Source organism: Saccostrea echinata, unplaced genomic scaffold, assembly GCF_033153115.1.
Source record: "Saccostrea echinata isolate AGI-Se365-2 ecotype Australia unplaced genomic scaffold, CSIRO_AGI_Sech_v1 ptg000054l, whole genome shotgun sequence".
Lineage (NCBI taxonomy): Eukaryota > Metazoa > Mollusca > Bivalvia > Ostreida > Ostreidae > Saccostrea > Saccostrea echinata.
The window spans coordinates 55412051-55430827 of record NW_026889803.1 but is presented as its reverse complement, the minus strand read 5'-3'; the positions used below and the strand labels follow the sequence as shown (position 1 = coordinate 55430827).

At 33.7% G+C, this 18777-nt stretch overlaps 2 protein-coding genes across 2 annotated transcripts in view; both read left to right on the top strand.

Annotated features, from left to right (window-relative positions):
• Positions 1-10242, top strand: part of LOC133205155 (mitochondrial sodium/calcium exchanger protein-like) — a 48260-nt gene extending 38018 nt beyond the window's left edge. The window contains exon 16 of the mRNA XM_061340900.1: positions 7795-10242. Coding sequence (XP_061196884.1) covers positions 7795-7989 — 195 coding nt within the window. The 3' untranslated portion in view covers positions 7990-10242. The remainder of the gene's footprint in view (positions 1-7794) is intronic.
• A 238-nt stretch (positions 10243-10480) lies between these two features.
• Positions 10481-18540, top strand: LOC133205156 (uncharacterized). The gene is made up of 5 exons (XM_061340901.1): positions 10481-11355; positions 12464-12550; positions 14414-14530; positions 15799-15870; positions 18027-18540. Exons 1-5 carry the CDS (start codon positions 11310-11312, stop codon positions 18158-18160), a joined length of 456 nt encoding a protein of 151 aa, XP_061196885.1. The 5' UTR covers positions 10481-11309; the 3' UTR covers positions 18161-18540.
• Positions 18541-18777: the final 237 nt, after the last annotated feature.

The window sequence follows — 18777 nt, the reverse complement described above, 5'->3', positions numbered from 1 at the left end:
AGTACCAAATGTCTTGAAACTTGAAAGTCTTAGTGCAAACACTTGAATGGACTTTTTTTTCCATTTAACCAATTTCTATAGCCAAATTAACTCCATCTAAGGAACATTATAAATAGACATTGGGACCTTTTTCCCCAAGAAGTTTTTGAAACATTGTTGGTACAGTAATATTACTTCACGTACCTTCACAGTGTGCCGAGACCCATTTTCATGATCTGTGTGGAAGCCGATAAACCACATGCACATGCTGGAAAGTTCCTCTACCTTTTTATGTCTCTGTTCACATGAAGTTTCAAAGTATTTCGTCAGAACTGTCACTTCTGCATCTGTGAACTTGACTAATTCCTCTTCTGAAGCTAATGTGAGTCTCTCCACTTCCAAAGTCCCTTTGCATTTGCTTGAATATCTGCCTGCATTAGATTGATAAAACAGTCTGTATCTTCCATGGTCAGTCAGAAACAATTACATGTAGGTGTGTCCTCGGGGATAATTGTTATTTAATGAAAAAAGTTAAAATCTTATCTACACTTTCTGACTCACTGGAAACATCCACATTTTCTGTTATTTTGTGTGACTTTTTTTCTGCTGTCGCCCACATGGCGCAGTGGTTAGAGTGTCTGCTCTAGAGTCGCGAAGTAAGGAGTTGATCCTTACGTCGCGGGTTCGAATCCCATTGTGGGACGTGGAGACCGGTCCTTCGGATGAGACCGTATAAACCGAGGCCCCGTGTCGCAGTAGGTGCTGGCACGAAAAAGATCCCTCACTGCTCAATGGCCGTAAGTGCCGAGTATAGGACAAAATTTGCAGCTCTCCACCGGCAAGTGATGGCGTCTCCATATGAGTGAAAAATTCTCGAGAGGGACGTTAAACAACATACAATCAATCAATCAATCTTTTTCTGCTGTTCTTGAGTATCTATTGTTGTTTCTTTAATTTATGTTGTATAAGTTATATTGTACTGATTAACGTCTACCATTGAATTTGCCATATGTTCCATGATAATAATATGGATGTCTTTGGAAACTGCGAATATTATGTCCTGTAGTTTAATCTCGGTTACTTTTTTCCTCTCGACTTATCTTCAGTAGTAATGTATTGCCTTCAGACAGATCTCTCTCTGAACTTTACAGATAATAGCAATTGAATTCCAAGATTGGTACCTGTGGATGTGGTATGCACAGTTTGATTTCTTTTGCCATCTTCAGAGCACCTTTCCTTATATGCAGCTGTCCAATGGGATTCATGTTGATTGTGCTGAAAGCTTTTACAACTCTTCTGTGTTTTTTTCCATGAGATGCCATATATTCTTTTGTAATTGATAGATTATCAACATCTTGTCCTTTAAAATTATGTGATTGCTCAACAAAGACAGAACACATTGCTAGATTCCATTTTGATGACATAGGTTTTGGACCTCTTCCACAATTGGTCTGATATCTCATTTGAATGGCTGTGCTCCTTCAACAACTAGCAGTTTGAGACCCCTCTGATTGAATGCTTTGACCATTTTCTGTGCAACATAAATACACCATTGCTTCTGTACTTTCTCATTTTGAAGCTGATAAACCGATGAAGGTTTCCTACCAATTCTATAGGGGTTTTGATAACAGGTCCAGTAAAACTTTTGTTAATGCAGTTTCCATAATGCACAGATGTGGAAGAAAATTCTATCAAACACTCTGCCTTGGTGCACTCTTGCTTTTGTAACTCCTATTATCTGCCAAAGAATTGACAGGGAACTTGGACGTTTTGGATTTTCAGTGCATTTTTAGCTCTACTGGTCAGAGACCAGAAGAGCTTATGCGATAGTAAGGTGTCCTCATCTGTCCGTCTGTCTGTCCGTCTGTAAACAATTTTTCAAAACGCTACTCCTCCTACAGTTTTTGTCTGATTTCAGTATAACTTGGCACACAAGTAGACCATACTAAAATACATAATTTTATATTTCAGTTTTTGATTTCAATGAATGGTGTTGCCATGGTTACTAAAAATAGAAATTTCTGTGAAAAACTTTCAAAATGCTACTCCTCCTACAGTTTTGATCTGATTTCAATGCAACTTGGCACACAAGTAGACCATACTAAGATACATAATTCTTTTTATCGATTTTTGATTTCAATGAACAGTGATGCCATGGTTACTAAAAATAGAAATTTCTGTGAAAAACTTTCAAAATGCTACTCCTCCTACAGTTTTGATCTGATTTCAATATAACTTGGCACACAAGTAGACCATACTAAGATATCTAATTCTATATATCGGTTTTTGATTTCAATGAACGTGTTGCCATGGTTACTAAAAATAGAAATTTCTGTGAAATACTTTCAAAACACTACTCCTCCTACAGTTTTGGTCAGATTTCAGTATAACTTGGCACACAAGTAGACTACACTAAGATACATAACTCTTTTTATCAGTTTTGGATTTCGATGAATGGTGTTGCCATGGTTACTTAAAGTAGAAATTTTCTGGAAATACTTTCGAAGTGCTACTCCTCCTACACTTTTTGTCTGATTTCAGTATAACTTGGCATACAAGTAGACTACACCAAGATGCATAATTGTCATTATTGTTTTTTGATTTTGTTGACTGATATTGCCATGGTTACTTAAATCGAAATTTCTGTAAAATTGTTTAAAAGGCTCCTCCTACAGTTTTAGTCTGATTGCAATAAATCTTGCCACAAAAAGAGACTAAACCAAGGATCATTATTCTATTTATTGCTGTTGCAGAGTTTCAGGTCCAAGTACTACTTTTATCTTCCTTTATAAGTACAACCAGTAGAGCTACAGTCTCGTCAGAGACTTCTGGTTATGTAAGCAACTTCTCCAAAAACACGATCTAGAACCACTTGATAATGGGACACTTTAAACACATTGGTGAAGTCGGGTCTCCAGCACACGTAAAGGTATTTTCTTACTTCAAAAGCTTTTATTTCTACCAGGCACTGGAGCAGGTACCTTTTTAGCTCACCTGAGCCAAAGGCTCAAGTGAGCTTTTCTGATAAAAATTTGTCCGTTGTCTGTCGTCGTCGTCGTCGTAAACTTTTCACATTTTCATCTTCTTCTCCAGAACCACTGGGCCAAACTTGCCACAAAGTATCCTTGGGTAAAGGGGATTCAAGTTTGTTCAAATGAAGGGCCACGCCTTCTTCCAAGGGGAGATAATTAGGAATTCATGAAAAATTAATGGCATCATTAAAAAATCTTCTTCTCAAGAACCACTGTGCTTGAAAATATGAAACTTATGTGGAAGCATCCTTAGCTAGTGTAGATTCAAGTTTGTTCGAATCATGACCCCCAGGGGTCGGGTGGGGCCACAATGGCCGATCAAAGTTTTACATAGGAATATATAGGAAAAATCTTTAAAAATCTTCTTCTCAAGAACAGCAAAGCCATAATTGGTCATATTAACATGGAAGCATCCTCAAGTAGTGTAGATTCAAGTTTGTTCAAATCATGACCCCCGGGGGTCAGGTGGGGCCACAATGGGCGATCAAAGTTTTACATAGGAATATATAGGGAAAATCTTTAAAAATCTTCTTCTCAAGAACAGCAAAGCCATAATTGGTCATATTTACATGGAAGCATCCTTAGATAGTGTATATTCAAGTTTGTACAAATCATGACCCCCGGGGGTCGGGTGGGGCTACAATGGGCGATCAAAGTTTTACATAGGAATATATAGGAAAAATCTTAAGAAATCTTCTTCCCAAGAACAACAAAGCCATAATTGGTCATATTTATATGGTAGCATCCTCAGGTAGTGTAGATTCAAGTTTGTTCAATTCATGACCCCCGGGGGTCGGGTGGGGCCACAATGGGCGATCAAAGTTTTACATAGGAACACATAGTAGAAATCTTTAAAAATCTTCTTCTCAAGAACAGCAAAGCCATGATTGGTCATATTTACATGGAAGCATCCTCAGATAGTGTACATTTAAATTTGTTCAAATCATGACCCTCAGGGGTAGGGGGGGGGGGGCCACAATGGGCGATCAAAGTTTTACATAGGAACACATAGTAAAAATCTTTAAAAAAAACTATTTCTTAAGAACAGCAAAGCCATGATTGGTCATATTTATATGGAAGCATTCTTAGATAGTGTACATTCAAGTTTGTTCAAATCATGACCTGCATCTAGGATATATTTTGTTGATGTGCACCAGCTGGGACGGAAGTGCAATAACGGTAAGGGACGGAAGTGCAATAACGGTAACTCTAACTTTATAAATGTTCTGCATTAAAAAAAAATTCCAGGCTTTGCAATAACAATATTGTGAAATTTGGTTGTCTAGGTCGTCTGTTAAAAGTTAATCTTCATCCGTCAGAATTTGCTAGTTAAAGTTATCTTGTTATTCACAGAACTTACCGATACGGTTACATGTTTATATGAAGAGAAAATTCGGGATTTATTCCTTCTCGCATTTAATGTTCCGAATGACATTACACGTAATGATGATACCCGAAAATACCGGACACTTCCGTCCCAGCTGGTGCACATCAACAAAATATACCCTAGATGCAGGTCATTTAATCGAAATATTTACAAATCGGGGGCACATAAAAATTAAATGGAAATATGAATAGGAAGAAGAATGTATAAGGAATTTATTGATGTATGCATATTCCATGTTTTCTTATTCTTTCGATAAATAATCAGGCGAAGTTTAAGCGAGGTGAGGCAGACGATGAGAAAAGAGTTGCAAGCCTTCTCTCTTTTTATGTATCAGTCGAAAACGATATATTTAAAAACAGCTTATAGAAACAAAAGAGTTACATTATTGATAACATACAGAGTATAAGAATACAAAAATAGGAAAAAGGTGACTCGACCCCAGATTTAAAAAGAAAAAAAAATGGAAGGGGGGGGGGGGGTCCATACCCCAAGTGCCTGTGATATCAACCGTCTTTCCATTTACTCTCCATCGTATGCTTCCACCAGGCGACACTATCATTAATTTGTGTATTCGTGTAAAGGAATCGAACAATCACTCAAAGTATAGAAAAATTGGATTTGCAACTAGCTGAAAGAATTTTAGATACCAAAGGTAAAATTGCATTTATCTCCTTCTCATATTCAATATCTTTCAGTGACTCTTTCTTAGGAAATTTTCAAAAGTTTTTGTAGCTTTTTCAATCCACTCAATCCAGCGGTTGCATATAAATTTACCTGAAACTCTCCCCTCCTTCCTAATGATAAACCATTGTCGGAACGTTGTTAAAAAGATTAATCTGTTTAAACAGTTTACGTATACTTTTTTTCCAGTTAAATCAATGGGTATTGTGTGTTCTTTACATGTATCTTAATTTGGTCTAGTTTCAATGATTAATACTTTCTTCCGTCTTTCTAGTCAGTCATATCTTTCTCTTTTGCTTCTGGTACTGCTACTTTTCCTTCTCAAACCAGAGAAGATCAACAACACCAGTTTTTGTCGAACGTTGTTCAAGTGTTTTTCATCAGGAGAAAAGCATGCAGAAGTGTTCTGCAATGCTATTTGGATTTCATTCATCGGTAGATCTATTTGATCCCATATTGAGAAATAAAACGCAAAGAATGAAGATATATGGCAGAACGAAGTTTACATCATTCATACGCTTGATTTTTTTTACGAATCGATTCTCCACGTGTAAATTGAGAGATTCTTTAATTTGAATTCGCTCTTAAATCTTACAAATCCCATTCTATCATCACTTTATCGAATCCTCGTTGGGTTTTCATTGCTTTGACAGTGAATGATATCATCGAGCAGTATGATTACTATATTCTTTCAGGGAAACTTTTCTTATACTGTTAATTAAACTATATTGCACAACAATTCTTGGTCATGTCCAGGCCCGTAGTAACGGTTTCAAAAAGGGGGAGGCAGGCACCCCCCCCCCCCCACACCCCCCAATAAAAAATTCTGACACGCAAAAAAAAACCTTAACTGTCCAGGAGGGGTCAATTAAGTTCCCAAAATAAACTGACAAGGAAATAAAAATTTCCCAATCCTGGAATTTGCCTGTGCTCGACCTTATAACAAGAAATGAAGAATACTGTACTCAGAAAAAAAGTGCCCCCCCCCCCCCCCCCCGCGTTATACGGGCATGATGTCTTTCAATTTTGGAAACAATGTCTGGTGTCAATATATTAATTTAATGCCCTTTCACAATTGGCGCACGGGCACTTTACACCACTTTGCGATCGGAATGTTTCAGCTTCGCACGAGCTCTCGCATACGTTGCACGATGTCTCGCATTCGTTGCGTGCGTTTTAATGGTCGCATCAAGTCTCCTCAAAATAGTGGACATGCACACTATTCAGACGCGACCGAATGCGATCCAAAGAACTGCGAACGATAGTATTGTTCTCCCGCCTACCTCAAAGTCAATTTTCAGAAGTTAATACATTTGAATGATTTTTTTCATATCTATATAGATATTTTTATGAATTTTCATAAAACATTACTTCTTTGGGAAAACAAAGAGAGATAACTCTATAATTTTGGTAAAACTTGTTTTTCACTATAGAAATCAACGGAAAACGGAAAATATTTTTAAAACATCTCTCCCCCCCCCCCCCCCCCCCCGTGAAACAAAAATTCCTTTTTACAGGTAATATGGACTGTCATTTCACAATTTCATACCAAAGCTTTTTGTGTTTCACGGGGAGGAACATATGTTTACAGACAAAAAACCACAAAAATGCTTATTTTTTTCAACAATTTCAAAGGGGTTTACAACTAAAACATTGTATTTTATTAATAATATATGTTTAATTTTATATGAGTAAAACATGAGAAAAGATTGTGTATTAATGAAAAATATTAAAACTACAATCCAGAAAATTCAGAATAGAAATGCGAGAAAGCAAAACCAACTCACCAGTATGGTCAGTCCGTGTTCAGTGATGTGTGCAGAGTTTAACAAATTGAACACACCCGGTGGAACGTGAACTGTTTTGTAAACAGGCCACGAGCTCTGTTATTGTTAATGTTTATGTTTCAAATGTCTGAATGACATTGTATAAGAGCAGAACATCATAACATCTTACCCTTAATATCCAAAAAAAACGAGCTTGTCTGTATAAAAAATGTAACCTGTTGACATTTTGTACATTGGACTCATTGATAAATTCTCCAATCAAAAATTGATCAATAAAAATTCCTAGGTACTTAACTTTTTTTATAGATTGCATTGCATGTCCATGAGACTCAATGTGAAAGTCTTGAATACGTGCAAGCTTCTTTAATTCCTTGATCCAAATAAAATACATTCTTTCCTATAAGCCAATATTAACATTGTTTTAAAACAGTACCAAGTTTTTCTGAAATAAAATCTTCATTTTTATGAGAAAATAAGATTGCACTATCATCAGCATATAAAATAAGTTTGCAGTCAGGATCAATACTGGATTCAATATCAATGTCATTGAATAAAAATAGTAGAGGGCCTAAACTACTGCCTTGCAGTACCCCACACTTTACTATACCCGGGTCTGATATAATATTTTCTAATTGTAAAAACTGTTTTCTATTTGATAAGAAAGATTAGAATCAGTCAATAGTATCAATAGCCTTTTGAAGGTCCAACATGACCATACCTGTAAACGGACCCTTGGATGTAAAAACTTCTATAAAATCAAGATCTATAGGCACCATTCAAAAATATGTACAGACAGATAGACAAAGTGATATGACCCAAAAATTTATCAATCTTGCTCTTATAATAAAGTACTTAGGTACAAAATTTGAAAACATTTTGCTGAAAACTGTTGAGTTATCGCGTCACAAATATACAATGTTTTTTGTAGCTCTCAATCACCTTGGAGGAGTACGTTTTGGCGGGGTTTTTGGCGCTGAGTCTATTGACGTCTTTGATAGTAGTACCTCTGTCCAAGTTCCGAATGTCTCGTCCATACGGTATAAGTCTTATTGTACTGTATATCATCTTTCTGGTGGTGGCGCTGCTTACAGAATCAAACATCATCACCGCTGATATCAACTAATGGACTACTGGAGGTAGTTATTAAGATTTTGCTCAATGAACTACTTTCGGTAATTTTTGGAGATCGAAGTTATGAATGGATTTAATTAACATCCAAATAGTAATTTTCATACACATCACATACATGATTATTTTTTTTTTATTTTAGGCATTTTTGTTTTTTATAAATGGTGCTTAATGCCGTTGCAAGTGAGTTAAGGCTATATATAAGCGTTTCTATGCAGATGAACTGATAAAAATTTATAAGGCCTATACCTATTATACAGAGAAGGTTGAAACTTATTTAAGGAATAACTGTCTAATTTTTTGGATTCATGATGTGATCAATCGAGTGGCTTGCGTGATAATTTGCATAAACGCCGAAGGCGTTTATGCATAAAATTATCACGCAAGCCAATCGATTGATCATCGTCATGAATCCAAAAAATCTGACAGTTATTCCTTATATTTACATGCTCCTGATTCTACAAATTCCCGTGTTAATAGCCCCGCTTCTGTCTCTATTTGTCCCGCCCCGCACGTGATTTTTTTTTTAACCGCGCCTATCGATGAACCAGTAGATTTATGTAGAAATAAAGTATTTTTACAATTTGTAATTTTATCTCGGACAAAGACATTGGAAATGTAAATATTTTCTAATATATACAATTGGTACCCGTGACGTGTAAACCACACAAATATCGACTATTTGTAAAGCTTTTGAGTTGAAACAGGGTAAAAATTCGCAGTCCTTTTTAAATTTTCTCAAATACTACTTATCAAATGGGAAAGTGCATAGGATTTGTGCAGCGATATACATTATTTATGCAAAATTAAATATATGCCCTTGCGCTGAAGCTGTTTTGTAGATGTGTTTTACCTCTGGTAGTAAAGATCAATGACGTCTTCATTTAAAATCAGCAGACCTGATTAATCCACCTTATTTCAAATAAATAAAATGCATGTAGATGGTATATGTGCTTCTTAATCCCCGTTATCTGGCTACAAACCGCGCCCGTCTTCAAATTCTCGTAATTTTTTGTTTTGATACAATTTGAGGTCATCGTTACAGAATGATCAATCGATTGGCTTGCTTGATAATTTTATGCATAAACGCCTTCGGCATTTATGCAAATTATCACGCAAGCCAATCGATTGGTCACATCATGAAACCAAAAGATTAGATAGTTATTCCTTAAATAAACGCAACTGGTGAGTGCAGATTCATAAAGGGAAGAAAAAGAGAATATGTAAATGTAAGAAAATGAATTTAAACTTTCTCTGTATAATTGATATACCTCTTATACCTTCTATTATAGAAGTCCCAATCTTAGGTATTTTTAAAGTTGAACATTTTTTTGTACGTTCCTTTAAGCTAGAAAAATACTATGGTCACTTTTATGTATAACAAACATGACACTGTTTTTTTATTCATTCTTAGACAATCACCTCAGCCCCCCACCCCCACCCCCTACAGACAGGTAAATACACAAAAAAATGATAATTATAAAATCAATCGTTGTTAGCGCTTAATCACAATGTATTATACCATAGGAATAATGTGCTTATTCAATTTGATACTCAGTGTCGGCTTCCAGTTTTTCGTCAGTATTTGCCTAATGCATAAAGAACTTATATTTATGCCAAACAGGATATCCAGTGTGATATACATATATTTTCTATTGTGCAAAACCGCGTTAAGGTTATTGAAACTTGCCATTTGTAATTTAGAGAATATACGATTCAAATAACTAAAGCAGTTCGTTTCGATAGCTTTCACGCACACGCGATATTGAATGTTTTTTTTATAGCATTTTTAATTTACTGAAAAGGGAATTTAATTGATAGTATTGGCAAATAATTTTTAAAATTTTTTATTATTATTATTTCGGTTTTTATGTACAGTAATTGTATTAAAAGATGTGTAACTTGATATTATAATTGGCCATTTATGGTAAGATAAACCTTTCTATTTATATTTCTTGTATGAAATCCCCATGTTTGTATGCTTGCAATGGAAACATGTTTAAAAATTGTAAAGAAAAAAATCTTATTATATGTATAATCTGTAACTCGTTGAAATCTTTGATATGTCTATTTATTTTAAGGTAAAGGTAGCGTACTTGCAAGTTTTTGCGTGTTCATGACTGTGCAAATTATGGTTCGATCTCTTTGATATTCAAAGTTTCTTTTTGAAGTTTTTTTATGAGTTTGAAATGTTAATCATATCAGTGCCAACTGTGATAAAAATATAATAAATTTACTATACCATGTTGGATAAGATTTGTTTTCACTTTTGCGCGGTTCTGTAATATTAATAAAAAAGAAAATTTTGTCTAGCTCTACTTTTGGAGTTTGGGAATTTTATATTGGACATCAACATTATCACGACATCGACAGCTTGTTTATTTTAATTTACTTGACACGTTGGTACGTTGTGATGGAATCATCGAGTGCAGAAAATTCTTTCGAATAAAATTGAATGAATGACTCATTAAAGTTTATTGATTGTCATGATATTTGTGCTAAAGGTCTATTTGGCAGTGGATTTTAATTATCCAAACAATCTATAATTAGAGTAAATATTATTAATGAAGATCGAAGGTGGTAAATTAATTAGTCAGTCATTAATCTCGCGCGTGCCTAACTACCGCGTTAATCCTATTAGGGATTATTGTATGCACGGAGTCGAACAGAAGGGATTTAACCGAGTAAAGTGTTGTCATAAGTTTTATTTAAATTTCGTTGAACGTCCCAATAAATTCCTACGTTGTGTAAGATTTTGTGCCGGGATATTTTAGCAGTATTATAATCAATAAGTCTTTTCTTCTCCTGCATGTGGACAGCCGATTAATATTCGGATCTTTTCCATGTCGAAATGTACTTATCGGGCTGAGTGAACCTCTTTGTGAAGGGTTGCGTTCAACAGTGAGGCGTAAACAATGCGCATATAAATAAAAATTAAAATTTAAACCCCGTCGACAGATATTATAATAATTTTAAAGAAACAAGTCAAGGCGTGAAGAAACCTTAATAACTTGATACCCCAATGACAAAACGTAGCGCGACCTTTGTGCATTCCTACCAACAAGTGGGTTTGTGATACAAACAATCGTATTTAGAAGTCGATCTGTGTTATCAACTGATTCCTGTGTAGCGATCTAGACGGGACATTTTTACCAGTCTACGTTGGTGTTGTGATATTCTACGGTGGAAAAAACTAGGAGAGGAAGAACTAGCAGATGTCATAATTACGGAAAGTTTCCCGTTTTTCATAACCTTTTTAAGACTTAAAGACAATTTTATTAAATGATGGAGTTGGAGTGAGAAGCAGATGACAAGATGACAGACACAGGGGACCAGTCGTTTATCAGGGTTAAGTACGGGGGTAAGTACTTTTGGGGGAATGCTCTCAAATGGAAGTTTAGAGACAAATTTAAAATTTTGATGATATTAAAAGCACTGTATCCATTAAAGCGAAAAAAATAAAAAATAATTTATATAGCAATAACCGTCTTGAGATTGAAAAACATGCACATAGTGAATTCATATAAAGATTAATATAGAAAGTATATAAATCGTGTGTTTATAAAAAAAGTTTAGTAAAGTATTTATAGTTGATTATCGTTGATGAGTTCTGGACCCAGATTTTTTTCTCTCCAGAAATATGCTTCATTGATTAATGAAAATGGCATTTTCTGAACTTTTCCTTATCGGCAAGAATCTGTGTGTACATTTTATGGTTACATTTAGGTCGTCACATTTATTTTGTAATAAAACATGTTTGTCTTTTGTTCTGCCTCTCCCATACGATTAATTATTTTCACTAAAATTGATCCAATTTTTATTGCTTTGTAATTACTTCCTGCGACCATTTCTCTGAAAAATGAAATAAATTTCCAATCTTTTATTATTTTCTCTGAAGATGGGTTGCGAGATACTATAGCTATAATGCTGCATGCTAATCAATGAGAGAGAGAAAGAGAGAGAGAGAGAGAGGGAACGTCCACTTAAACTTTTATTTCACTGTCCCATTGAAATGAGAATCGATTTCGAATTTTTAAACAGGGCAGCACTGGGTTTGATCAATATTTATGTTCTCTCATAGACCCTTTAAGGAGTTTACCACCCAAATATTTAAACTATAAAACTATAGAACAGATAATTGGTTTTTCTGGCTCTAGAAGATGTTTACCAAGTTTGTATCGAAGAAAACATTGAGCAATTCAATGTTTCTCAAAGTACAACTATGACGTTTATAATCTTAATATAAACAATAACAGAATCAACTGAAAAGAATTTTTCTGTGTTTTAGCTTGCCAATACACAGAAATAAGTCTTTTGTTCGGATCGATTTAACTTTTACCGTATTCATTATCAGTGTTATAAAATCAAATGTTTTTACTGGTATAGACAGACGGGCGAAAATGATAAGTAAAAATCAAAACATTTTATTTTACAATTAACAAAACTTCTAAATTAATTGTTCATTCCAGATAATCAAGAGGCCATTTTTAATCCTTGGTGCTCTAGCTACACATTGCTTGAGTGGATCAGAAAAAAGTGCAATTGTGATAGTGATAGTAAGTAATGATTTAAAATAATTATCAAGTAATTAAGAAAGGTAAGAAAAGAAGTAATCATGACTTAATATCTGCTTTTGACACGTATATTATTTTAGTTAAACCTTTCAAGGATTCCTGGTACAATATACTGTTTATATATATTTGTTTCATAATTCATTTTGTGTCCTCACCTGTAGTTAAGGTACAACTGCTGACATGATGTGTTCCGCTGTTGCCTATTGGGACAGATTGTCAACAATGCCTCATTTACATTGAAGTCTACATTTCCTTCTTAAAAGAATTTCTCTTTTTTTTTTTAAATTAGCTTATTTGCATTCATTTGATATCTAGAAATATTATAAATTTTACAAACTTTGTTTATTGCTACTAAATTTGTCAACCCGTTTGAATTTGTGTCTTGACCCTATAAACAGATGAAAAGAATCGTAACCAACTCAAGGTAAAGGTAGAGATTTTGTGATCCTAACCAAGGTCATATAGACGTCAACGTATTCCAAAATGCAATTTATTATTTACCGGGCCAATGGAATGACCATTAAAGTTGCAGGATGGATGTTCAGAGGCCATTTTGTGAATTTCATTGTGTCAGAGTTAAGTGCCGACGCTCTAACATGTATATTGATGTGCCCTGATATGAGTATGCTCCCAGGGAGTTTATTTCTGTACGTTAGAACAGATTCAGTTCAAAAGTGGTATTTTAAATTTGCAAAGAAGCATTGTGGTTGAGGGGTAAAGGAAAAGTTGAGTTTATACAAAAAAATCTTGATTTAGGGGTTTGTGAATGTTTGATTAATGTGTGAGTAAGTAATTGCCAAACTTGAAACATGAAATTAAAAAGCCTGTCTTGTGTACCATCGAGGGATCATCAATACAGAAGGGACAAATAAACTGGAAAGGGTTTAATACATCACAAGTTGATTAACTAAAAGTTTTCATGAGAGAAACAGAAGTATTAAATAGAAATACCTTGTTGCGAAAAGTAATAATATTTAAGATTGCGAACTTTAGGCTGTATAAAGTGCTACAAAGGAGGTATGAGCAGGGCTTAATGAACTTTTCTATACAATATATGACAATAAATAACAATTTTAATGCCCCAAGGTTTGATTGAATGCGCTTTCTCCGATCTGAAAGTTTCACTGGATGTTTTTAAGGAGGACAGGTAGCGTTTAATTGGCCTGTATTGCTTGTAACGTTTTCCATGAGATAATCTGATTTGAACAACTTCAAAGAATTATGACATAACCCTGGAATGTTAGTGTACTGTGTTATGTCCTTGTAATGTTTGAATTCCTCAACTTCAAAGAATCATGACAGTTCTAAACATAATTTTATATTGTACATTATTTCAGTTTGGCAGATCTATCAGTTTTATTTCAATATCTGTATTTGATTGATTGAAGTATAAGAGAGAAAAGGCATTGCTAATATTAAGCTTGTGTTATGACGTAAGCTTTGGAGACAAATGAAATTGGAAATATTCAGTTATTTTGTCATTCTCTCTCAAATCTAAATTCATCTGGTAAAAAGTGGCCCAAGGCCACGTTTTACAAAAGAACTTAAGACTTAGACCAAAATCTACTTTTGCAATTTATTTTATTCGTTTTGGTGATTAAAATGTGATTTTTTATGAAAATGAAGAAATCAGTTCTATAATTTTATGTAAGTAAAATCTCACAAAATTATAAAGTTGGCGATATTTGAGAACTGTGTGAATTTTTTAAACCTTAGTCGTAAGTTCTTTTGTAAGACAGGGCCAAAAGACTTTGCGTATACATGTCGCAATAGGAGGCGATGCTTAATTCTTGAACAGTGAGCCCTCTTTGAAACTATTTTTGATATTCAGTTGTTTCTTTTTAGTACTTATAGATTTGGTGGATATGGATGGTCAAGTAAAGAATTTGTCTGCACGAACCAAAGAATACGCAAGTGAAGTTGTTAATGGCAGGGAAACATATGTATTAATACGCGTAGAAAGTGAGTACTATTCACAAAAACTCAGCGACCAGGAAACGTATAATATCTGTAAGAAAAGGCATGTTGGGCCATCATAAGTTGTCAATAATCGCGAAGCACTTGTATGGGTAAAAGTGAAAGTTAGTTTTAGTCCCAAAAGTTTAAGTGCCGAAAGATTATGTGACTGTATTTAATATAGATAGTACCTATTCCAGTGACTTGGCGAGGTAAACTAAAAATTAGTGTACAAAGAGAGTGAAAACTGATCACAATCTGTCTGTCAACCTCGATCAAGAAAAGTTTCATATGTATGAAGGCATGCAACAATTTAAATATACATGTACTTACGACTTTTTATAATTTATTAAGAAAGTGTTTTTAAATTTTCAGACAAGGAACGATCTGCGATCTTTTGATGGCGTTTTTTAAAATAGCTAAATATGTACTTTTTTGGTTCACGTAAAAGCCATGTGTATACAACCTTGAATCTATTTAACCTGTTTCACAAAGAACTCCTAAAATTAGAAACCTGCTTTGCAGTTTTCCCTTTAATCGAATTAAGTAGTTCATTAACAGCGAGAAGGACAATTTAATGCATTAAATGGCCATGAATGGGGAATTAAAAGTCGTCAGTTAGGTGGAAGAACTCGATTACCGTTTATTATATGTAGCATTTATCCTTAAAAATTCACCTTATCTTGTAAGAAGAGCTTACAGAAGCATGATAATGGAACCAGTGAATAAATCAGAAGAATACCAACGCGAAGTCCCCATGGATATTCCATTTCTATCCGGATTCAATTATTACAACCACCCATTAATTATATAGCAATCTGAAATATTTCTACCCATATCAGGTTCATTTGTTCTGAATGCTATCAGCCAGCTGGTTTTTGAATTATCAAAGTTGACCAATATTTATCTCGTTAATCTGCCTGTTTCCTTGGTAAACAAAAGACACTCAGACCTAATCGTCTGTCTCATTGTTAATTATCTAAAATTTGCAGCTGTGATTTTAATTCTGTAAGTGCATCCCAAACGAAACAGGATAAAAATGCGATAATCTCGAAGCCCACTTTTTTCACGTTCCTGATAAATAATGCACAAGACATTGCAATTTTATTTGTAGATTGAACAGTACAAATTAATTAACTTCCTTATAATCTAATTCAAGGAAGTCTTTTTTAACCATGGAACAAAAATGAGTTCAATTAGTATAATAGATTAGACACGGATTAATTACTAAATCGTTCTCTGTTAATCTTATGCCATTTCTTTTTTTTAATCAGAGATTGGTGATGGAAAATACAACTATACCTCTCTCCTGAATAATCTTGGGGATGTCAACCCAGACTTATTTGGTATGTATCTATAAAAGTACCTAGGACTAATTAAATATATAGGTACATATGTAACTATAATTCTAGGGAATGTTTCTTTATACCACTATACTGCCATTACAGGTGAATTTCAAATAAAGAATCAGTTTTGATTCCTCTAATAATCATGAAAACCTTGTTATATCAGCATGGAATCACAATAAATGTTTAATTATAATGAAATTATAATATTATATGATATCATGATATAAAGTTACATAACGTTTTTTTTCTTGATCAATTGGGATGCTGGATTGGATCAGCAATTTGAAGAAAAAATTGCAAAATGTATCTCTTGACGTAGGGGTAAGGAAATGAAAAAAACATGCAGTTTACATGCGAGGTATTTGTTGTCGAGATAAGCGGTAAAATGTTATAAAATAGTCCCCTGTAGGTCACAGTTAGTAGCCTTTCAAATGAAACCGAGTCTCTGAACTTTAAAAAAATTAAAGGGACATGACTTGAAAGCATTTATAGAGAAGGCGAAAGGTGAATTTTACACTGTATAAAAATCGCAGCATATTTTCAACATATAAAGCATATATTAAACATTATGTACATGTATATCAAATATGTGAACGTTTAGCCGTAGCTTACTGTAGATCACCAAATTTTCGCGACATCTTATTTTCGCGAGATCAGTATTTGGTATTTATGACGGAGACAAAAATTTCACGATTTCTAGTTACTGTTTTATATAATATATACGAAAAAAGGAAATGATTTTTTTCCGAGCAGACTGTCTCGCGTAATTACGCAAAAATAAAATTCTCGCCAAATAAAAGTGATTGACAATACTATAATTTTCAAATAAAAGTTCGCCATACGCGAAACATTATTATTATGTTGAACATAGTGAAAAACGTGTTAAAAAAATAAATGTATTCACGTGAAAGGCATATATTTAACATATGCGTAATGAATGTTAGAGTTATTAATTAAGCATGTAAACTATGACAGTAGCGGTACTTTACACTATGTTTACAACATGTTTCAAACATGAGCTCGCCATACGTGAAACATATATTCAACATATGAAATGTGCTGAAATATTCACATATGAGGCATATGTTCAACACACATCTATAACGTTTCTCTCTCTCTCTCTCTCTCTATATATATATATGCTTGTTTTATATGAAAACCATACACTTAAATCATATGTTGAACACAGTTTAGGTATTTGACTCGTTTTCTTTGGTAAACTTATTACTTTGTAATCTTATTTTATATAATATCGTATTTCATTTACCTCTTTGATTTTCCCAAGGACGTTTGACTAATTGATAGTGCATTGAAAATAGTTTAGTTTTCGCATCACACCCTGGCAGAAAAACTGCAAACGTTAAGAAATCTTAATGCGGCCATATTTTGAAGAATTTTTTAACAGATCGCTTTATTGCTCTCACCAAACAGTCAAAAATATGTTCAAACAAATCTTGATACACATTTTTTGTATGGAGTTCATGCGTAAAGGGTGTCCCGATAAGGTAAAGATTACATCCTCTGTCCCCATATTAAATAAAGAAATGATTTTAACTTTGAAAAATTCTGATAAATTAGATCAGATCTTGAAGCCAATGACGAGGAACTTCTTTTTAAGTGTATTTTAATGTGATCTTTGATACATGTAGATACTGAAATCTGTTATAAAGTTAGACCAGGGGATGTGTACTTTACTTTGATATCTATGAGAAATCTTTATGTAAACAGGATGTACATTTTCATCGCCAAATTTTAATTTAAAAAAAGCAATAAACTGATAAATAAATCTGTTCTACATAAGTTATATCACATCCTGTTTTAATGTGACAAACCTAATAGAGGCTGTAAATATAAGCGTACCTTTGAGAGATCAAGTATAATTTATTTGAAAACAAATTTGTAACAGGATAAAGAACGAATTGCAATTTTAAAGTTTAATTTATATATCAGGACTAATATTTGAAAAAAAAGAAATCAGGCAAGGGAATTTAAACTCTTCGTGTAGGTTACCTTTACGGAGGTTTATCGAAAGATTAACGAAATGTTTTATCCTGAAGAAGTGGCAATTTATAGACTATTCATTAGTGTATATACGTTTTAGGTTTAAACAATTTTCACTGTCATAATCATTACTGATGTTCTGTTTATTCTAGGAAAATTAAGTGTAATGTCAAGGCCACAGACCAGAGTGAAAGGAAAGAAAAATAACAAACCTCTCAAGACACCAAAGAGTACCCGCAATGAGTCTGCCACCAAGAGACCAAAAAGTAGCGAGAAGAAAAAATAGACTACACATACAGACCACGGAATCATTAGATTATATTGATCAAAATCCAGAATTAAGGAGAATCTCTTGTAGACAATGGTGAAGCTCATCCTTATGATGTAAACGTTAAAAGGGTATATCAGTCATGTATACTAGTATGTTAAATGTCTATACATATTCACATATTTATATATGTTTTTATACTGGTGTATTGGGTAACTATTCTCAATTTTTTGGGAAAATTGCATTATTAGAGTTACAGGGTTTCATAAACATTTACAAATATTCAATCACATTGTTTAATAGCTAAATGCTTTCTAAATTTCAGTAATTTTACAAAAAAACTTTTGTTGTGTTAGACATATTTTTATGTGTTATAGAAATAAAGACAGAAAAATCAACAGTCTTTTGAAATTTTACTTCATAAAATAATGTATATTTACCCATGTTATTTCTTCAAAGTTCATCATTATAGTTTATCATATTATATTGGGAAAAATTATCAAATCTCAAATGCGTATTTTTTTCTTATAATTATGGGGTATTCAAGTTCTTTTAACTTCAAATTGTTATGCATAGCGCAAAAAACATGTAATATCATTGTGAGATATCACAGATCACTTCCAATTTCATTTAAT